The 20,529-nt window shown below is 42.7% G+C and overlaps 1 protein-coding gene across 1 annotated transcript in view; it reads right to left on the reverse strand.

Annotated features, from left to right (window-relative positions):
- The window catches only part of LOC106580579 (adipocyte enhancer-binding protein 1), a 27,020-nt gene extending 6,928 nt beyond the window's left edge, over positions 1 to 20,092 (reverse strand). The window contains 7 exon segments of the mRNA XM_014161790.2: positions 1,004 to 1,069; positions 1,733 to 1,810; positions 3,844 to 3,927; positions 4,970 to 5,584; positions 5,739 to 5,786; positions 6,333 to 6,533; positions 19,253 to 20,092. Coding sequence (XP_014017265.2) covers positions 1,004 to 1,069; positions 1,733 to 1,810; positions 3,844 to 3,927; positions 4,970 to 5,584; positions 5,739 to 5,786; positions 6,333 to 6,533; positions 19,253 to 19,487 — 1,327 coding nt within the window. The 5' untranslated portion in view covers positions 19,488 to 20,092.
- Between the last annotated feature and the right edge of the window lie 437 nt (positions 20,093 to 20,529).

A 20,529-nucleotide genomic window follows, 5' to 3' on the forward strand; every position in this document is an offset into this window, starting at 1 on the left:
ACTCCATAAAGTGGCAGACAGACAGACACACTGTACACACCTGTTTTATGACTGTTTCAGTTGAGTGATTTTGATCACAGACACATTTAACCTCAAGGATCCTTAAAGATTATCTGTCATCCCTTTACTGGTTAATCCCACACCCTGGATATCCCACATAGACAAATGTTCCATATTATGATTATACAGTTCCTGTGGTTCTAACCTGGTCACAGTGCACGAGGTACAGAAAGAGCTGCTGGTTAGATCTCCATCTCTGCCTTCCTTCTCTAACCGGGACTCTATGCTCCTCTGTTTCTATCCCTTATCTTGTTTTTTTCTCTCTTTTCATTCATCTTTCCTGTTAGTACTGTAACATCTCTTGGCTGGCCCATCCCTCCCTCTTTCTCTGCTCCACTCCAGCTCATAAATAATTCAAACGGTACAGGTTACCACTCTACCCCAGGCCTTTCTACCCTACCATCCTTCCTTCACAACACATTTCTACGGTTGAGATTTGTCCTGTTCTGGAGAGAATTCACTTTTGTCCCTCGTCTGCAAGTCTTAGCAAGTGAAGCCCAGGCAGAGACAAACATCTGTGTTTTGGCTTTTATTGGAACCATGAACCACATGGGACTGATAAACCTCCTGTACATGAATCTATGACTAACATGACATGTTCTATCTGTGGGTCATATGTTCATCTGATTGTCTGGGAGCTTTGACAGTACAACGTTTGGCATTGCAGTGTTACTAAGTTTTACTTGTTGCAATGTGTGGTTGTTTTATCTCCCTTAATTGAATGCACTGATTGTTAGCCGCTCTGCATAAGAATTACCAAAAATATTTTGTCTTACGGCTAAATTACCAAAATGTAAACGTAATGTCAAATATTACTGTATGATGGGAAGTATCCACAACCTAGGACAGATGGACGGACAGAAGGACAGATAGATCAGTCATTCAGATCATAATGGAACAGACAGATCACAGATCATAATGGAAAATATGCTGTGCATCATACCTCTATCCTCTCTCTCCTTTTCTTTCCTTTGTCTCTCCCTCTCCTCCTCTTCCTCCTGTTTTTTCGCTGTAGTAAACAAAGGAGTGAAATACTTCAATGGGTGAATCCATTTTCCCCACCTCCCCATTACAGTTTAGAGTAAATACTGTGGGGTATATTCAGATGTGAAACATTCAAAATGTTGCAGATAGAATACCAACAGCTGTCATGATTCCCTATTCTATCTGACAGATAATCCATCACAACAGGTGTGAACAAAGCATTCTTCAACTTTTTACCCTCTTCCCTTTCTTAATGTTTGCCACACAACCATAAACATAAGTGTTTGAAGATAGGATCAATTCCATTACTCTGCTTATTTTGCAGTTTGTAACTTCAGCTGGCAAAGTCTCGCTAAACCCAAATGTATGAAGAAGATGGCAGACCATGTAACTGAAACAGTCTGACAATTATACACGTCTCTTGTTCATTCTTGTGGGGAATGAGAGAGTGTAGGCCCATTACTTTGACTCTGTGGTAGCGGTCCAATTCTTTATTGTGTCTATCTAATCTTTCATTTACTGCAGGGTCCCAATGAAATGAAAAACAGATTTCTATTGGAGATTTGGCCATGGGTTAATGTTACAGTTCATTTTGTGTGCGTACATGTGTGTGTGTGTGTGTGTGTGTGTGTGTGTGTGTGTGTGTGTGTGTGTGTGTGTGTGTGTGCGTGTGTGTGTGTGTACATACTCTCTCCACCACTATATCCATAGTCATACTCCTCGTACCATGGGCTTTCATAGGTAGGTGGTGGTGTAATAGAATCCTCTGTATCAGAGGGAGAAAACACAACGTTAGAACAGTCTTAGTATACTGTATCAGAGGGAGAAAACAACACAACGTTAGAACAGTCTTAGTATACTGTATCAGAGGGAGAAAACAACACAACGTTAGAACAGTCTTAGTATACTGTATCAGAGGGAGAAAACAACACAACGTTAGAACAGTCTTAGTATACTGTATCAGAGGGAGAAAACACAACGTTAGAACAGTCTTAGTATACTGTATCAGAGGGAGAAAACACAACGTTAGAACAGTCTTAGTATACTGTATCAGAGGGAGAAAACACAACGTTAGAACAGTCTTAGTATACTGTATCAGAGGGAGAAAACAACACAACGTTAGAACAGTCTTAGTATACTGTATCAGAGGGAGAAAACACAACGTTAGAACAGTCTTAGGATACTGTATCAGAGGGAGAAAACAACACAACGTTAGAACAGTCTTAGTATACTGTATCAGAGGGAGAAAACACAACGTTAGAACAGTCTTAGTATACTGTATCAGAGGGAGAAAACAACACAATGTTAGAACAGTCTTAGTATACTGTATCAGAGGGAGAAAACAACACAACGTTAGAACAGTCTTAGTATACTGTATCAGAGGGAGAAAACAACACAACGTTAGAACAGTCTTAGTATACTGTATCAGAGGGAGAAAACACAACGTTAGAACAGTCTTAGTATACTGTATCAGAGGGAGAAAACAACACAACGTTAGAACAGTCTTAGTATACTGTATCAGAGGGAGAAAACAACACAACGTTAGAACAGTCTTAGTATACTGTATCAGAGGGAGAAAACAACACAACGTTAGAACAGTCTTAGTATACTGTATCAGAGGGAGAAAACACAACGTTAGAACAGTCTTAGTATACTGTATCAGAGGGAGAAAAAACACAACGTTAGAACAGTCTTAGTATACTGTATCAGAGGGAGAAAACAACACAACGTTAGAACAGTCTTAGTATACTGTATCAGAGGGAGAAAACAACACAACGTTAGAACAGTCTTAGTATACTGTATCAGAGGGAGAAAACAACACAACGTTAGAACAGTCTTAGTATACTGTAGCCTGGGTAACACATTGTTTCTGCATTGATTCAACAGTACTACCCCACTGGGCACAAACTGGTTGAATAAATGCTGTTTCCACGTCATTTCAACAAAACGATTATATGTGATGACGTTGAATCAACGTGGAAAACTGATTGAATTTGCAAAAAGTCATCAACTTAAGGAATTTTGAGAATGTTTGTCTTTTTTTCACCCAACTTTTAACCTACTATAAATCCAATGACATGGTTTCATTGATTTCACGTTGAATTAACGTTAGTTGACAACTCATTCAAATGTAAATCAAAACTCGACGTTGAACTGACGCCTGTGCCCAGTGGGACATAACTGCCCTGGCAAAACCACAAGTTTGCTCAAGCAGAAACCTGTCTGGTAGTACTGTTCTCTTTTTACTAAACAACATGACGGAGACTCTCTTTGGTTTTATGTGTGCTTTCCAAAGCTCTCTGAAGCTACGGCTATTTAACTAAAGGCCTTGATAATACAGTAATACAGTAATCTTCCAATACAGTGATGGTCAAATTTCTGCAGCAACAACAGACCAATGTTTGGACCAACGTAAAGCTAGTGAAACTCACTGCCTGTTATTTGCCTAGTTAAATGTTTAATTTACATTTACAAGGAATATAACAGAGCAGCCATCTTGTGAAAGGCTTCTCGATCAAAAACAAAACCATGAAAAGCCTTTGATTGTGTGGAACTAAACTCTCACCCACTCACTCTCATTTAAAAGCAGAGCTATGATCTAGCTAGCCTGATGTGATTCCCTGAAGTTAGAGGACGGTTCAGCGTATCCCACACTAAAACAGGGGTTGTCTTTCATTCTTAGAAAGGAGGAACACCTGCATACACTGTGGCTCTCTAAGCACTGACTGACTGACTGACTGAGATACATTTACAGTACGTATTGATTGATTCATTGATTGATTTAATTATGTAAGTTACCTGTGACAGCGTAGCTCAAGTCGTCTTTCTCTGTGGGGACGACCTCTTTACCGTCAGGGAAAGGAAGATTCTCGGGCACCTCATCTGTTATTGAACAGAGAGAGTGAGAGAGTGAGAGAGTGAGAGAGTTAGAGAATGAGATAATGAGAGAGTGCGATAGTGAATGAGAGAGTAAGAGATTGAGAGGGCGAGAGAATGAGAGCGAGAGAGAGTGAAAGTGTGAGAGAAAGAGAGAATGAAAAAGCGAAGAGAGAAAGAAAGGAGAGAGCAAGATTGAAGACAGTGAGATAGAAGAGGAAGATGAGAGTGAGGAAGAAAGGAATGAGACGGATGAAGAAGTACGAGTAGAGCGCAAGAAGAGAAATGAGAGGATGAGAACGGAGAGAGATGGAGTGATATGGTGAGAGAAATAGAGGATGAGAACGGAGAGAGATGATGGAGTGATATGGTGAGAGAAATAGAGGGGTACTGGAGAGTAAGATACTGTAGGAGTGGAAATATGGAGCAATGGTAGAGTAAAACAGTAGTGGAAATATGGACACAGTAACGTAATGAAAACCTGTTGTAACTATCACACAAAGTACAGATGAGCTGAGCTATGAATGTCACTGACAGACCTTCATATGAGATGATCTTTCCATCATCTGATTAAAACTCATTGGTTAAAGCAGCATTTATCAAACTCGATACTCTGGACTCCAAGGGGCGGAAGTTTTGGTTTTTGCCCTAATACTACACAGCTGATTCAAATGATCAAAGCTGGATGATTAGTTTATTATTTTAATTAGCTGCGTAGTGCTGGGGCAAAACCAAAACGTGCTCACCTTGGGGTCCCGGGGACCGAGTTTGGGAAACCCTGGGTTAAAGACTCCAGGTGGTTTGATATAGAGAGGAGCTGGAGAAGAAATGTACAAGTCCAAATTGTTCAGTATGTGCTGTTATAAACTTATAAACTAATAGCTAGTATGTAAAATACTTTACTAACTACTTGGAAATTACTATTCAAGTTATTTCAAAATTACATTTTATAGTTGTTGGTTCCTTTATCCCATTCATCCATCCATTCATCCATCCATTCAGTCAGTCATTCAGTCAGTCATTTTAGGAAACTGAGGTTTAAACATACATTTGGCTTCCCAGTAGTCTTCATCTCCCGTGTCCACCTCTCCATCCACCACAAGAGGGGTGTGTGTGGCCGTCGGGTCCTCTCCCTTCCAATAGTCATTTTCTGGGTCGACCACTGGGCCTGCAGGCTCCTCCTCCTCTCCCTTCCAGTAGTCATCCTCTGAGTCAGTCTCTGGGGTGGCTGGCTTATCATCATCAGGGTTCCAGTACTCATCCTCTGAGTCAATCTCTGGGGTGGCTGGCTTATCATCATCTGGGTTCCAGTACTCATCCTCTGAGTCAGTCTCTGGGGTGGCTGGCTTATCATCATCAGGGTTCCAGTACTCATCCTCTGAGTCAGTCTCTGGGGTGGCTGGCTTATCATCATCAGGGTTCCAGTACTCATCCTCTGAGTCAGTCTCTGGGGTGGCTGGCTTATCATCATCAGGGTTCCAGTACTCATCCTCTGAGTCAGTCTTTGGGGTGGCTGGCTTATCATCATCAGGGTTCCAGTACTCATCCTCTGAGTCAGTCTTTGGGGTGGCTGGCTTATCATCATCAGGGTTCCAGTACTCATCCTCTGAGTCAGTCTTTGGGGTGGCTGGCTTATCATCATCAGGGTTCCAGTAGTCATCCTCTGTCAGAGGGACACAGGACAGTAGATGTAACATTATTATTGTGGAGAAAATCCATATACTTTTCAATGGTACAAATAAGATCAACATTTTGATTGGTATTAGAACACTGAGGCACCAGCTTCAGAGAAATGATGTGATAACATCTGCACTCACCGCTGTCTAAATAGGGGAAGTCCGGGTAGGGGTCAGGTTCTGTGGGAGCTTCAGAGGGAACAGAGAGCACAGTCTTACAAACAACTTAGCACTCACACAATACAAATAATTGTATATCTAATTTACCAATTCTAGTCTGTTTTAAAAAACCAGTGAGGTCAAAAACGTGATTTCCTGTGTTTCATATATACAGTATTTACACACAATGAAGTTGGAATAATACTGTGAAATTGTGAAAATTACAATAATACTTTTTTAGCGTTAGAGCTGTTTAAAAAGATTGCCTGAAATTTTAGCCTGTTTAGGTGGGATGGAGTTTTGGCCTGCCTGGTGACATCACCATCCAAACCTCTCTGCCAATAACAGCTAATTGCCAGTTTTCCCCTCTCCACTCAGAACACTCCCAGGCAGTCCTAGCAAAATTCTTGCTTGAGAAATTGCTCTTAACTAAGAAGCTGTTTTTCGTTTCTTTTTTACAATTTTAATTGAAAATAATCACAGTAAGGTACTTAATTGTTACCCAGAAATGATTTGATACTGAGATGAAAACGGCTGCATTGAACCTTTAACTAGAGTGGTGTGTAACTAAATTACCTGGTTCTGTGTACACCTCTGTGGTAGTGGTCGGTGGTAGTGTGGTAGTGGTCGGTGGTGGAGTTGTTGGTGCTTTGCCGCGGCGGCCTCCCTTGTCCTTCAGCTTTTTGTCTGCTTTAGACTCCTTGTTCTTCTTGTCCTTCTTGCCCTTTTTTTTCTTCCCTTTGCCTTCCTCCTCCTCTGGGGCTCTCCTGACCCGGGCTTGGAGATGGACGAAGAAGCAAAGGAAAGTGAATAAACTCGATCATGTTGACCCCTGAGGGCCCAATATGAGGCCTTACAGCTCCTACCACTCCTATTGCAGACAGATATGTAAGTTGCTCTGGATGAGAGTGTCTGCTAAATTACTCAATTGTAAATGTAATATAATGAAAATGTTGAAATTGATAGGACAATATGGCATTCAAACAACAGCTATAAATCAACACCAACGTTCTGCAATTGAAACAGAATGATGAGAGACAGAGAGACAGAGAGAGACAGAGACAGACAGAGAGAGACAGACAGAGATCCCAGTCCAGACATGTGTACCAGGAAGTGGGTCTGCCAGACAGCATCACTAGCAGGGGGCACAGCTGAGCTAACGTCTGGCAGACAGGATGTGTATGTGTGTGTGGTGGAGGGGAGATGACGGTGTCCTGTGCAGAAGAAAGCCTCCTCTGTTCTCTCTACAAAAAAGGTTTGGGGTAGTTTTCCCCCTTTTTCCCCCCAATTTCGTGATATCCAATTGGTAGTTAGTCTTGTCCCATCGCTGAAACTCCCCTACGGACTCGGGCGAGGCAAAGGTCGAGAGCCATGCGTCCTCTGAAACACAACCCTGCCTAGCCGCACTGCTTCTTGACACGTTGCTCGCTTAACCCGGAAGCCAGCCGTACCAATGTGTCGGAGGATTCACAATCCAGTTGGCAACCAAAGTCAGATTGCAGGCGCCCAGCCCGCCACAAGGAGTCGCTAGAGCATGATAAGACAAGAAAATCCCAACCAGCCAAACCCTCCCCTATCCCAGACGACACTGGACCAATTGTGCTCTGCCTTATGGGTCTCCCGGTCACGACACAGCCTGGGATCGAACCCGGGTCTGTAGTGACACCTCAAGCACTGCGATGCAGTTCCTTAGACCGCTGCGCCACTCGGGAGGCCCGGGACACACAAACCTCAAGGAGAGGAACTGTAGCGACATCATCACACTCATGGTCAAGGAGATCTGGGTTTATCTCAGTGTTACCACATTATGTCCCATTCGAATATTCCAAAATCACATACTAGGACTGTAGGTTTCTATTTGATGTGGAATGGATAACGAAGCTGTTCTTCTTTCTGGCCCTTTCTCTGAATAAACATATTTACAGAATTTTGCATGCTATGAATAATATGCGGATGTAATTATCCTCTTGTGCTGCTTATGGTGCTGCCTCAATCGCCACTGGAGGGCATTGTACTGTATGGTATTTTAATGTAACATATTGGGAAGCAAAAAGTTGTGTAAATCCAGAAGTCAGTGGAGCCTCATTGGCATTTCACTATCTCTCTTCATGGCTGTCTGAATATCAGTGCCAGTGACATAACTGTGGAACGGAGGCTGTCTTCATGGAAAATATTCCTCTCCATTAGTAAACCCAGTCAAACTGTAATGACATGCTGTCAGGGAATTATCAACATTGTCCCGTCTGACTCTGTGTGGTTGGTAATTCTCATATCTTCTCAATTGTGGACAAATAGGTATAACAGTAGTAGCAACTATTTCATAGCACACTACAAACTATGTAACAATGTCTACCTACTCTACAACATACACTGAACCAAAACAATGTACGCGACATGTTAAGTGTTGGTCCCATGTTTCATGAGCTGAAATAAAATGTTCCATATGCACAAAAAGCTTATTTCTCAAAAATGTTGTGCACAAATTTGTTTACATCCCTGCTAGTAAGCAATCCTCCTTTACCAAGATAATCCATCCACCTGACAGGTGTGGCATATTAAGAAGCTGATTAAACAGCATGATCATTACACAGGTGCAACTTCTGCTGGGGACAATAAAAGGCCACTCTAAAATGTATTTTTTTAAATGTTTACCTTTATTTAACAATGAACATTTTAACCCATTTTGAATGGGTTAACTGCCTTGTTCAGGGGCAGAACAACAGATTTTTACCTTGTCAGCTCGGGGATTTGATCTTCCAACCTTAACACTCTAACCACTAGGCTACTTGCTGCCCCAGCTTTGTCACATAACACAATGTTACAGATGTCTCAAGTTTTGCGAGAGCGTGCAATTGGCATGCTGACTGCAGGAATGTCCACCAGAGCTGTTACCAGAGACTTGAATGTTAATGTCTCTACCATAAGCCACCTCCAATGTCATTTTAGAGAATTTGGCAGTGTGTCCAACTGCAGACCATGTATTCCCAGGGCCGGTCCTGGCCATTCTGCCACCCTAGGCAAGCCCAAAAAAATGGCCTTCTCATGCAAAATTAGAACAGTCCCAGTAAGCAAAATGACATCTAAAACATGTACACTGCTCAAAAAAATAAAGGGAACACTTAAACAACACAATGTAACTCCAAGTCAATCACACTTCTGTGAAATCAAACTGTCCACTTAGGAAGCAACACTGATTGACAATAAATGTCACATGCTGTTGTGCAAATGGAATAGACAACAGGTGGAAATTATAGGCAATTAGCAAGACACCCCCAATAAAGGAGTGGCTCTGCAGGTGGTGACCACAGACCACTTCTCAGTTCCTATGCTTCCTGGCTGATGTTTTGGTCACTTTTGAATGCTGGTGGTTCTTTCACTCTAGTGGTAGCATGAGACGGAGTCTACAACCCACACAAGTGGCTCAGGTAGTGCAGCTCATCCAGGATGGCACATCAATGCGAGCTGTGGCAAGAAGGTTTGCTGTGTCTGTCAGCTTAGTATCCAGAGCATGGAGGCGCTACCAGGAGACAGGCCAATACATCAGGAGACGTGGAGGAGGCCGTAGGAGGGCAACAACCCAGCAGCAGGACCGCTACCTCCGCCTTTCTGCAAGGAGGAGCAGGAGAAGCACTGCCAGAGCCCTGCAAAATGACCTCCAGCAGGCCACAAATGTGCATGTGTCTGCTCAAACGGTCAGAAACAGACTCCATGAGGGTGGTATGAGGGCCCGACGTCCACAGGTGGGGGTTGTGCTTACAGCCCAACACCGTGCAGGACGTTTGACATTTGCCAGAGAACACCAAGATTGGCAAATTCGCCACTGGCGCCCTGTGCCCTTCACAGATGAAAGCAGGTTCACACTGAGCACATGTGATAGACGTGACAGAGTCTGGAGATGCCGTGGAGAACGTTCTGCTGCCTGCAACATCCTCCAGCATGACTGGTTTGGCGGTGGGTCAGTCATGGTGTGGGGTGGCATTTCTTTGGGGGGCCGCACAGCCCTCCATGTGCTCGCCAGAGGTAGCCTGACTGCCATTAGGTACCGAGATGAGATCCTCAGACCCCTTGTGAGACCATATGCTGGTGCGGTTGGCCCTGGGTTCCTCCTAATGCAAGACAATGCTAGACCTCATGTGGCTGGAGTGTGTCAGCAGTTCCTGCAAGAGGAAGGCATTGATGCTATGGACTGGCCCGCCCGTTCCCCAGACCTGAATCCAATTGAGCACATCTGGGACATCATGTCTCGCTCCATCCACCAACGCCACGTTGCACCACAGACTGTCCAGGAGTTGGCGGATGCTTTAGTCCAGGTCTGGGAGGAGATCCCTCAGGAGACCATCTGCCACCTCATCAGGAGCATGCCAAGGTGTTGTAGGGAGGTCATACAGGCACGTGGGGGCCACACACACTACTGAGCCTCATTTTGATTTGTTTTAAGGACATTACATCAAAGTTGGATCAGCCTGTAGTGTGGTTTTCCACTTTAATTTTGAGTGTGACTCCAAATCCAGACCTCCATGGGTTGATACATTGGATTTCCATTGATTATTTTTGTGTGATTTTGTTGTCAGCACATTCAACGATGTAAAGAAAAAAGTATTTAATAAGATTATTTATTTCATTCAGATCTAGGATGTGTTGTTTAAGTGTTCCCTTTATTTTTTTGAGCAGTATATTTTCCAGACATTGAAGTTAGGTTCAATTTACATTCTGAATGAAAGGTGAAAATACATATTTTCCCGACATTGAAAATATGTATTTTCCCGATGTTGAAATCAGAATAATTTTTGGTTCTGAATAAAAGTTGAAAAGACGTAATTTAGAGACGTCTATGTTTGGACCAAATCAAGGCCGGTCCAGACCGGACCAAATCTGAACAAAACATAGACATCTATGTTTGGACCAAATCAAGGCCGGTCCAGACCGGACCAAATCTGGACAAAACATAGACATCTATGTTTGGACCAAATCAAGGCCGGTCCAAAATAGACCAAATCTGAACAAAACATAGACGTCTATGTTTGGGCCAAATGAATGCTGGTCTAGACCAGACAAAATCTGAACCAAACATAGACCTCTAATCTGGACCAGACTAAAAACCAACGTCCATGGACATGGAATGCAAGGCCAGACCGGATTGCACCAAAAAAAGACATCCAGTCCGGACAGAGCAAAAAAAAAAGACTTCCAGTCCGGACAGAGCAAAAAAAAAAACATCCAGTCCGGACAGAGCAAAAAAAAAAGACATCCAGTCCGGACAGAGCAAAAAAAAAAGACATCCAGTCCGGACAGAGCAAAAAAAAAAACATCCAGTCCGGACAGAGCAAAAAAAAAGACATCCAGTCCGGACAGAGCAAAAAAAAAAGACATCCAGTCCGGACAGAGCAAAAAAAAAGACATCCAGTCCGGACAGAGCAAAAAAAAAAAACATCCAGTAGACGTCGGTGTCGGTCTGTGTTTACTGGGGTGTAGCTTATCGTGTCCATTCTCTTATTTGCCGCTGACATGCGGTAATAATAAAAAGTGGTGTAATAGCTTACAGTTTTCTTGACATTTAGTTTTAATTATTGTGAATGGGTTATGTTTTACCCTGGCTATATCTGCTACATGATTTATGTTACATTCATTTGGGGACGGAATGTTGGTAGAGCGCCGCAGCGATGCTTCTCTCCAACAGAGAGGCGCGCTGGGAATAAACAATCAAAATATTTTGCAACCTTGCCTTTGACAAAGTGGGAGCTGCTTATCACAGGGCGGTATCAGCGCTCACCTAAAAAGCCCAAATGCCACTGTTTAAGAGAAATTGACATTGTTTTTGGGCAGAACTATGAGGCATGTTGTGTTTATATATTTTTTCAGTGTGGTTACACAGTACCTACTAACTAATATAATTACCATATAAATACATGGTTTTAGTGCAACCAAATTGGGAAATTGTACTGATTCAACCAACAGATGTGTGTGCTGAAGTTTACTCGATTTTAAGCTGTGAAACCTCGGAAACAAATGTACTTTATGATTAAAACTTCATCATCTCTGTCTCAGAGGGTGATTCCTTCCACTGTAGAGTGGGGTTCTGTGGTCACTGTTCACCCATGATTACAGCACAATCAGTGGAAAAGAAAAGTTGACTGTACAAATCTGTTTGCAAGATGCTCAGCTCAGAGCCCAGCCAGGTCTGTTACTGCAGCAGCAGACTAAATCTTCCCCAGTCCCAGTCTCAGTCCCAGTCCCAGTCCCAGTCTCAGGCCCAGTCCCAGTCTCAGGCCCAGTCTCAGGCCCAGGTATACTTTGCTCTGCTCTGGTGCGTGCCAAGAGACACGGTCCAGATGGGTATGACAAAAGACAAAAGAAACATCTACGTGAGAATGCTGTTCATTGACTACAGCACAACGTTCAACACCATAGTACCCTCCAAGATCATCACTAAGCTAAGGAACCTGGGATTTTATTTTATTTTATTAGGATCTCTTTTAGTCCTCATTTGGACTGATCTTCCAAGAGTCCTTAAACATTAAAATACAATTTATAACACAATCATATTTTCACATATATCACACTGTTACAAACAGACATAATACACTGACATATTGACCAGATAAATACTCTAACAGTCTGAAAAGATTGATTCTTCATCTACCATAGTCCAGCACAGCTTTCCTATGTATTATATTTAAATGGTTTTAAAGTATTGTTTGAATTTATATATTGAAAAGTTTCTGGTTTGCTCAGATAAATTATTCAATTTCTTTATTGTTCTAAATCGAAATGTTATTTTGCCTATTTCCCTTTTCTGTCTAGATAACACATAGATGGTGGACAATCTATTCCTAGTATTTACTGAATGTCTGTCTCTGACTGAATACTGTTGTGAATAGAGTTTGGCCGTTTTAAATGGTGTATATTATGAAATAAAATAAGCATGTTTTTTTCAATTATCTTGTTGACTGATGACCAACCAAGAGCATTGAGCATGACTACAACCGAATAACCATATCTCCACCTTAAAACAATCCTTGCTGCTTTGTTCTGTTCAATCTGCAGCCTACAAATTTAACTTGTGGAAGCATTTCCCCAGAACACAGAACAGTAGATCACCCGACTCCCAATTAATGCTTGGATTGTTTACTTAACAATCTTTCCCAGTAAATATTTAGCTATCCTTCTGATCATGCATGCATTTTTTTATTTATTTTTCTCCATAGATGAGTTATTTGAGACGACCATGGTAAGCAGTTGTCTAGCTGCACTCCTAGTAGTTTGGTTTCTGCCACTGCCTAAATTTGTACTCCCCCCATACTGAATTGTATCCCATACTGTGTTGGCCAGTTACTAGTGGAACAGACCAACATAACTTTGGTTTTCTTAGTGTTTAAAACAAGTTTGTTCCGGCAAACCCACTCCCTGATATTTTCCAAATCTACTTGTTGAGCTTGCTGTACCTGTTGAACCGATTGGAAAAAGAGGACCAAGCACGCCCCCATTCTCATCGACGGGGCTGCGGTGGAGCAGGTTGAGAGCTTCAAGTTTTTTGATGTTCACATCACAGAGGGCACGACAAAACCTATTCCACCTCGGGAGACTGAAAAGATTTGACATGGGTCTTCAGATCCTCAAAAGGTTCTACAGCTGCACCATCGAGAGCATCCTGACTGGTTGCATCACTGCCTGGTACGGCAACTACTCGGCCTCAGACCGCAAGGCACTACAGAGGGTAGTGCAACCGGCCCAGTACATCACTGGGGCCAAGGTTCCTGCCATCCAGGACCTCTATACCAGGCGGTGTCAGAGGAAGGCCCTAAAAATTGTCAAAGACTCCAGCCACCCTAGTCATAGACTGTTCTCGTTGCTACCGCACGGCAAGCGGTACCGGAGCGCCAAGTCTAGGTCCAAGAAGCTTCTAAACAGCTTCTAACCCCAAGCCATAAAACTCCTGAACACCTTTTCAAATGGCTACCCAAACTATTTGCATTGCCACCCCCCCTCCCTAATTCACCGCTGCTACTCTCTGTTGTTATCTCCTATGCATAGTCACTTTAATAACTCTACCTACATGTATATATTACCTCAACTAACTGGTGCCCCCGCACATTGACCTTGTACCGGTACCGCCCTGTATATAGTCTTACAAGTGTTATTTTAATTCTGCTCTTTAATTACTTGTTACTTTTATTTCTTATTCTTATCCGTATTTTTTAAACTGCATTGTTGGTTAGGGGCTCATAAGTAAGCGTTTCAATGTAAGGTCTACACCTGTTGTATTCGGCACATGTGACTAATACAATTTGATTTGATTTGATTATCTTGCTGTATAAATTGTAGTATCATCTGAAAATGTAGTGGTTTGAGTTTCAGATAAGGCATAAGGAAGGTTGTTGGTATATATTAAGTAAAGAAGTGGACCAAGGCAGCTGCCCTGTGGTATGCCACGGTTTAAAGCATGAGGGGAAGAAAATGAACCATTGATATAGGTGGTCTGTTTCCTGTCAGTTAGATATGACTGTACCCAATTCAATGCTACCTCCTTAAAACTAAAATGCAATAAATTAGTCAAAAATATTTAATGATCCACTAAATCAAATGCTGCACTAAAATCTAAAAATAGTACACCCACAAACCTGCCATTATCCATAGCATTGAGCCACTGGTCAGTCATGTCAACCAATGCAGTGGTAGTGGAATGGTTTTTGTTATTGGCTGTAATCAGATAATTATTTTCCATGTACTCCCATATTTGTCTACTCACAATACCCTCCAATATCTTACTGAGTGAAGAGAGTAGACTAATTTGTTGACTATTGGCAGGAGTAATGGATTCTTTGCTGTCTTTTGGGATAGGACATATTTTAGCATGCTTCCATACATTTGTAAACGTCCCTTTTCAGTGACCAATTAAATATGTGTTTCAGTGGAGCTGCAATCTGGGGAGCAGCATAACGAAGTAAAATGTTTTCCATAAGATCATAACCTGTAGATTCACCATCTGGTAATGACTTCAAGAGGTTTAACACCTCCTCCACTGACACCAATTGTAGTCAAAATAGCCAGTTTTTTTGCTCATAATATGATCATCAATCCATTGGACAATAGCTTGTTTGGAAGAATGGGTGTTTACATTATCTCTCAGTAAATACATTTTCTTTGTAAAAAAATCTGCAAAATGTTAGGCAATATCAGCTGGTTTTGTTATTGTTCTCCCGTCGACCTCCACACTAGATGGGCATGATGAAATAGATGTACCAAGTAAGCCCGTAACTGTATTTCATACCTTTTTAGGATCATTAAAAAAAGAAGTAAAATAACATTTTTTTCTTACCATTTAATTTAACTGCATAATTACGTAGTGTTCTATAATTCTGTTCATCAATTTGTAGTTTAGATTTGGCTGCTAAGACTTTTGCCATATTTCCCAGTTCATCATCAATCTATGGTGATGGACGAGCCCCAACTGTACTCTTTCTTACTGGGGCATGATGGTCCATTACCTCAGTGAACAAATCAATAATTTGCTCATTGATTAAACACCTCCCTCTGCAATTGGATACTGGACTTTCTGATGGACCGTGGTGAAGGTAGGCAAAAACACAACTGCCACGCTGACCCTCAATACGGGGGTCCCTCAGAGGTGCATGCTTAGCCCCCTCCTGTACTCCCTGTTCACCCACGACTGCATGGCCACAAACGTCTCCAACACCATCATTAAGTTTGCTGACGACACGACGATGGTAGATCTGATCACCGACGCTGATGAGAGCCTACAGGGAGGAGGTCAGAGACTTGCCAGTATGTTGCCAGGATAACAACCTCTCACTCAACGCCAGCAAGACAAAGGAGCTGATCGTGGACTACAGGAAACGGAGGGCCGAGCACGCCCCCATTCACATCGACAGGGCTGTAGTGGAGAAGGTCGAGAGATTCAAGTTCTTCGGTGTCCACATCACTAAGGACTTATGGTCCAAACACACCAACACAGTCGTGAATAGGGCACTGTAATGCCTCTTCCCACTCAGGAGTCTTAAAAGATTTGTCATGGGCCCTCAGATCCTCAAAAAGATATACAGCTGCACCATTGAGAGCAGCTTGACTGGCTGCATCACACCTTGGTTTGGCAACTGCTCGGCATCCGATTGCAAGGCGTTACAAAGGGTAGCCCGTACGGCCCAGTACATCACTGGGGCCAAGCTCCCTGTCATCCAGCACCTCTTTATCAGGCGGTGTCAGAGGAAGGCCCTACAAATAGTCAAAGACTCCAATCACCCAAATACCGTCTGTTCTCTCTGTTACTGCACGGCAAGTGGTACCGGAGCACCAGGTCTGGGACCAAAAGGCTCCTGAAAAGCTTCTACACCAAAGCCATAAGACTGCTGAACAGTTAATCAAATGGCTACCCGGACTTTCTGCAAATTCACCCCTACCTACCTACATTACATGTACAGTACCTGTCAAAATTCTGAACACACCTACTCATAGAGCGCGAGATGTAATGGAAATGTTGCACATGGGGAGAGAGGGTGGAGGAGGAAGCTTGGCTCCACCTTCTCTCTATCTCTCCCCACCTGCAACATTTCCATTGCATCTCGCGCTCTACACTTGTCTGTCCAATTTATGTAAATAGCTTGCCCGCTCCATAGCAAGCTTCTCTATCTGAAGTAATTTAATGTTGAGCTAAATGTAAAAAATACACACCTACTCATTCCAGGGTTCTTCTTTACTTTTACGATTTTCTACATTGTAAAATAACAGTGAAGACATCAAAACTATGAAATAACACATATGGAATCACGTAGTAACCAAAAAAGTGTAAAACAAATCCAAATATATTTTAGATTTTAGATTCTTCAAAGTAGCCACCCTTTGCCTTGATGACAGCTTTGCACGCTCTTGGCATTGAGTAGGTGTGTCCAAACTTTTGACTAGTGATATACAGAAGATAGCCCTATTGGTAAAAGACCAAGTCCATATTATGGCAAGAACAGCTCAAATAAGCAAAGAGAAACGACAGTCCATCATTACTTTAAGACATGAAGGTCAGTCAATCCAGAAAATTTTAAGAACTTTGAAAGTTTCTTCAAGTGCAGTCGCAAAAACCATCAAGCGCTATGATGAAATTGGCTCTCTTGAGGACTGCCACAGGGCAGGAAGACCCAGAGTTACCTCTGCTGCAGAGGATAAGTTCCTTAGAGTTACCAGCCTCAGAATTTGCAGCCCAAATAAATTCTTCACAGAGTTCAAGTAACAAACACATCTCAACATCAACTGTTCAGAGGAGACCACATGAATCAGGCCTTCATGGTCGAATTGCTGCAAAGAAACCACTACTAAAGGACACTAATAAGAAGAAGAGACTTGCTTGGGCCAAGAAACACGAGCAATGGACTTTAGACTGTTGGAAATCTGTCCTTTGGTCTGATGAGTCCAAATTTGAGATTTTTGGTTCCAATTGCCGTGTCTTTGTGAGATGCAGAGTATGTGAAAGGATGATCTCTGCATGTGTGGTTCCCACCATGAAGCATGGAGGAGGAGGTGTAATGGTGTGGGGGTGCTTTGCTGTTGACACTGTCTGTGATTTATTTAGAATTCAAGGCATACTTAACCAGTATGGCTACAACAGCATTCTGCAGCGATATGCAATCCCATCTGGTTTGCGCTTAAAGGGATCATCTCCAGGCTCGAGGGCGCCAGGCTGCCTTTCATTACGCACACCTGTCACCATCATTACAGGCAGCTGCACAATATTGGACTCACCTGGACTCCATTACTTTATTGATTACCCCCTCTATATTTGTCTGCTCTTCAGTTTGTTCCCTTTGTCAGCATTGATGTCGTTATTTTTCCCCTGTCCAGACGCTGTTCCTGATCTGTTTCATGTCTGTGTTTCATTAAATGTTCACTCCCTGTACCTGCTTCTCGTCTCCAGCGATGATCCTCACAGTAAGGGGCAGCAGGTAGCCTAGTGGTTAGAGCATTGGGCTAGTAACCGAAAGGTTGCTAGATTGAATCCCCGAGCTGACAAGGTAAAAATCTGTCATTCTGCCCCTGAACAAGGCCATCATTATAAATAAGAATTTGTTCTTAACTGACTTGCCTAGTTAATATATATATATATATATATATAAAGTACATTCCAAAAAAGTAAGGGCTATTTGACCAAGAAGGAGAGTGATGGAGTGCTGCATCCGATGACCTGGCCTCCACAATCACCCGACCTCAACCCAATTGAGATGGTTTAAGATGATTTGGACCACAGAGTCAAGGAAAAGCAGCCAACAACTGCTAAGCATATGTGGGAACTCCTTCAAGACTGTTGAGAGAATGCCAAGAGAGTGCAAAGCTGTTATCAAGGCAAAGGGTGGCTACCTTTATAGAATCTAAAATATATTTTGATTTGTTTAACACTTTTTTGGTTACTACATGATTCCATATGTGTTATTTCATAGTTTTGATGTCTTCAGAAAATTGTAATAATAAAGAAAAACCCTTGATTGAGTAGATGTGTCCAAACGTTTGTCTGGTACTGTACATAGTAATTCAATCAACCACCTAATCAAACCTACATGTACATACAGTGCATTCGGAAAGTATTCAGTGTTATTGCGTGTAGATTTAATCCATTTTAGAATAAGACTGTAACAACAAAATGTAGAAAAAGTCAACAGGTCTGAATACTTTCCGAATGTACTGTATTACCTCAATCAATCACCCCAACTACCTCGTACCCCAGTACACTGATTCGGTACCGGTACTCCATGAATATAGCCTGTATATAGCCTTGATATTGTTATTTTATTGTGTTACTATTTTCTTTTTATCTATTTGCTAATTTTCTTACTTTTTAACCGCATTGTTGGGAAAAAGCTTGTAAGTAAGCATTTCACGGTAAAGTGTACACTTGTATTCGGTGCAGGTGTCAAATAAAATGTGATTTGATTTTGTGAGCTGGAGACAAACAGGTGAGAGTGGTGTGTGCAGTATATGTGTGTGTATACTGTTGGACAGGTCATAGTGACTGAACAGTGCCTGGGTAATTCAGGAAACCGCCGGCTTCTTTTGAAACCCATGCTCTCCATTCATCTTCCTCCTCCACCTGCCATGTTCTCTGTGCCTTATCCCTGTCCTCTGTGCCCTGTCCCCTGTCTGACGATGTAACATAATGTTCTCCAGTCCTGCTCCTGGAAGGAGGCATCTGTTCCAGCCCAAAAACCAGACGATGTAGATGATTTTTTTTATTAATGGTTTCATCATTAGTTGGTAAGGTGTGTTATTGCTGGGCTGGAACAAAGTCCTGCACTTCTTGTGAGTCTGCAAGACTAGGATCCAAGAACACTAGTGTAACACAAGCCAGGGGTTCCAAAACAGTTTTCAGATTCTTCTTGAGACCCACCAAGTAGATAAAACCATCCATGTTTCTAGCCACAACTCAATTTGGACCTGCCAGTGGGTCCCAACTCTCCACTTAGTAACATGTATTATAATAGGTAGGTTGGCTTTGTTCTTACCTGGTACGGCTTCTTCCTCTGTGGCTCTCTTTGCGTTGCCAGTCTGTCTTTGTGTCTCTGTGAGCTCCTGTTCTTTAGCTGGCTCATCCTGGGACTCCATTCCTCCGTCCATCCCTCTGTCCTCCACAGCCTGGCCTATAGAGACTATGCCTCCTGCGTTCTCACCTCCTCTGAGCAGTAGCACACAGCATAGGCCCAGCAGAACCAAACACACTACTGCAGTATGACCCCCCATCCTCCCTACTCTACAGTACCTACCTCAATGTTCCACAAAATACTTGATCAGTATTCCGATCAAGTATTCCACCACAGTATTCTACTTCAGAATTAAAGTTATTGCTAACGTTCCAGCTCAGAACCCTACTCAGAAATTCTACCTCAGTGTTCTAAATCAGCATTCTGCAAAATAATTATACCTCACCAAAACACCTCACTGTTCTGTCTCAGGATTCTACTCCTGTGTTCCACACCTTCACTCTAGTGAGGAATATTCTGGAGCTCCACGCGTACTGCAAGCCACAGCCAAACCCACTTACTCAAAGCATGAGGCAGGGCTGAACACAGAGAGGAGGGAGGGAGGGAGGAAAAGCAGACCAAAAACAATGGCTGAGGGAGACAGAGAAAAAATCACCTTCACCTGGCTGACGAGTTGGAACAGGTGCCAAGATCAAAAGGAGATCTCAGCACAGATTGAGCAGAGCAGCTCACTGGAGAAGCCAGGAGAGGGAAGGCAGAATCCAGGTTGGCTCTAGAGATTTGAAAATAGAGCTTAGTCCTGTAGCAGAGTGCTTCTACCAGCTCTTCCCTCCGCAGACTGCCACAGACAGGCACGAATGGAAAGGCTCCCAGGACACTGGATTCCAGAAGAGGAGAGGGGGAGGGGAAAAGAGTGGAAAGAGGGTGGGGGAGGACAGAATGTGTGTGTGCTAACAATACTGAACCCCACAACATCTGTGGACTCATGGAGTGGACTTAGTTCAAAGCAAATGAAAACAATAAAGAACATATTCCACCTCAAACTGGATTTTTTTTTAGGAATGTCCTGCTCTCCTTACTATCCTGATTTCAGGGGAACTGTAGCATTCTTTCCTTAGGATGTAGCTCAGCAAAGTCTCTCATTAGTTTGAAGGAAAACTCATTCCCAGCCAAGGAGAAACACACACACACACACACACACACACACACACACACACACACACACACACACACACACACACACACACACACACACACACACACACACACACACACACACACACACACACACACACACACAC

Source organism: Salmo salar, chromosome ssa20 (assembly GCF_905237065.1).
Source record: "Salmo salar chromosome ssa20, Ssal_v3.1, whole genome shotgun sequence".
In the NCBI taxonomy this organism is placed as follows: domain Eukaryota; kingdom Metazoa; phylum Chordata; class Actinopteri; order Salmoniformes; family Salmonidae; genus Salmo; species Salmo salar.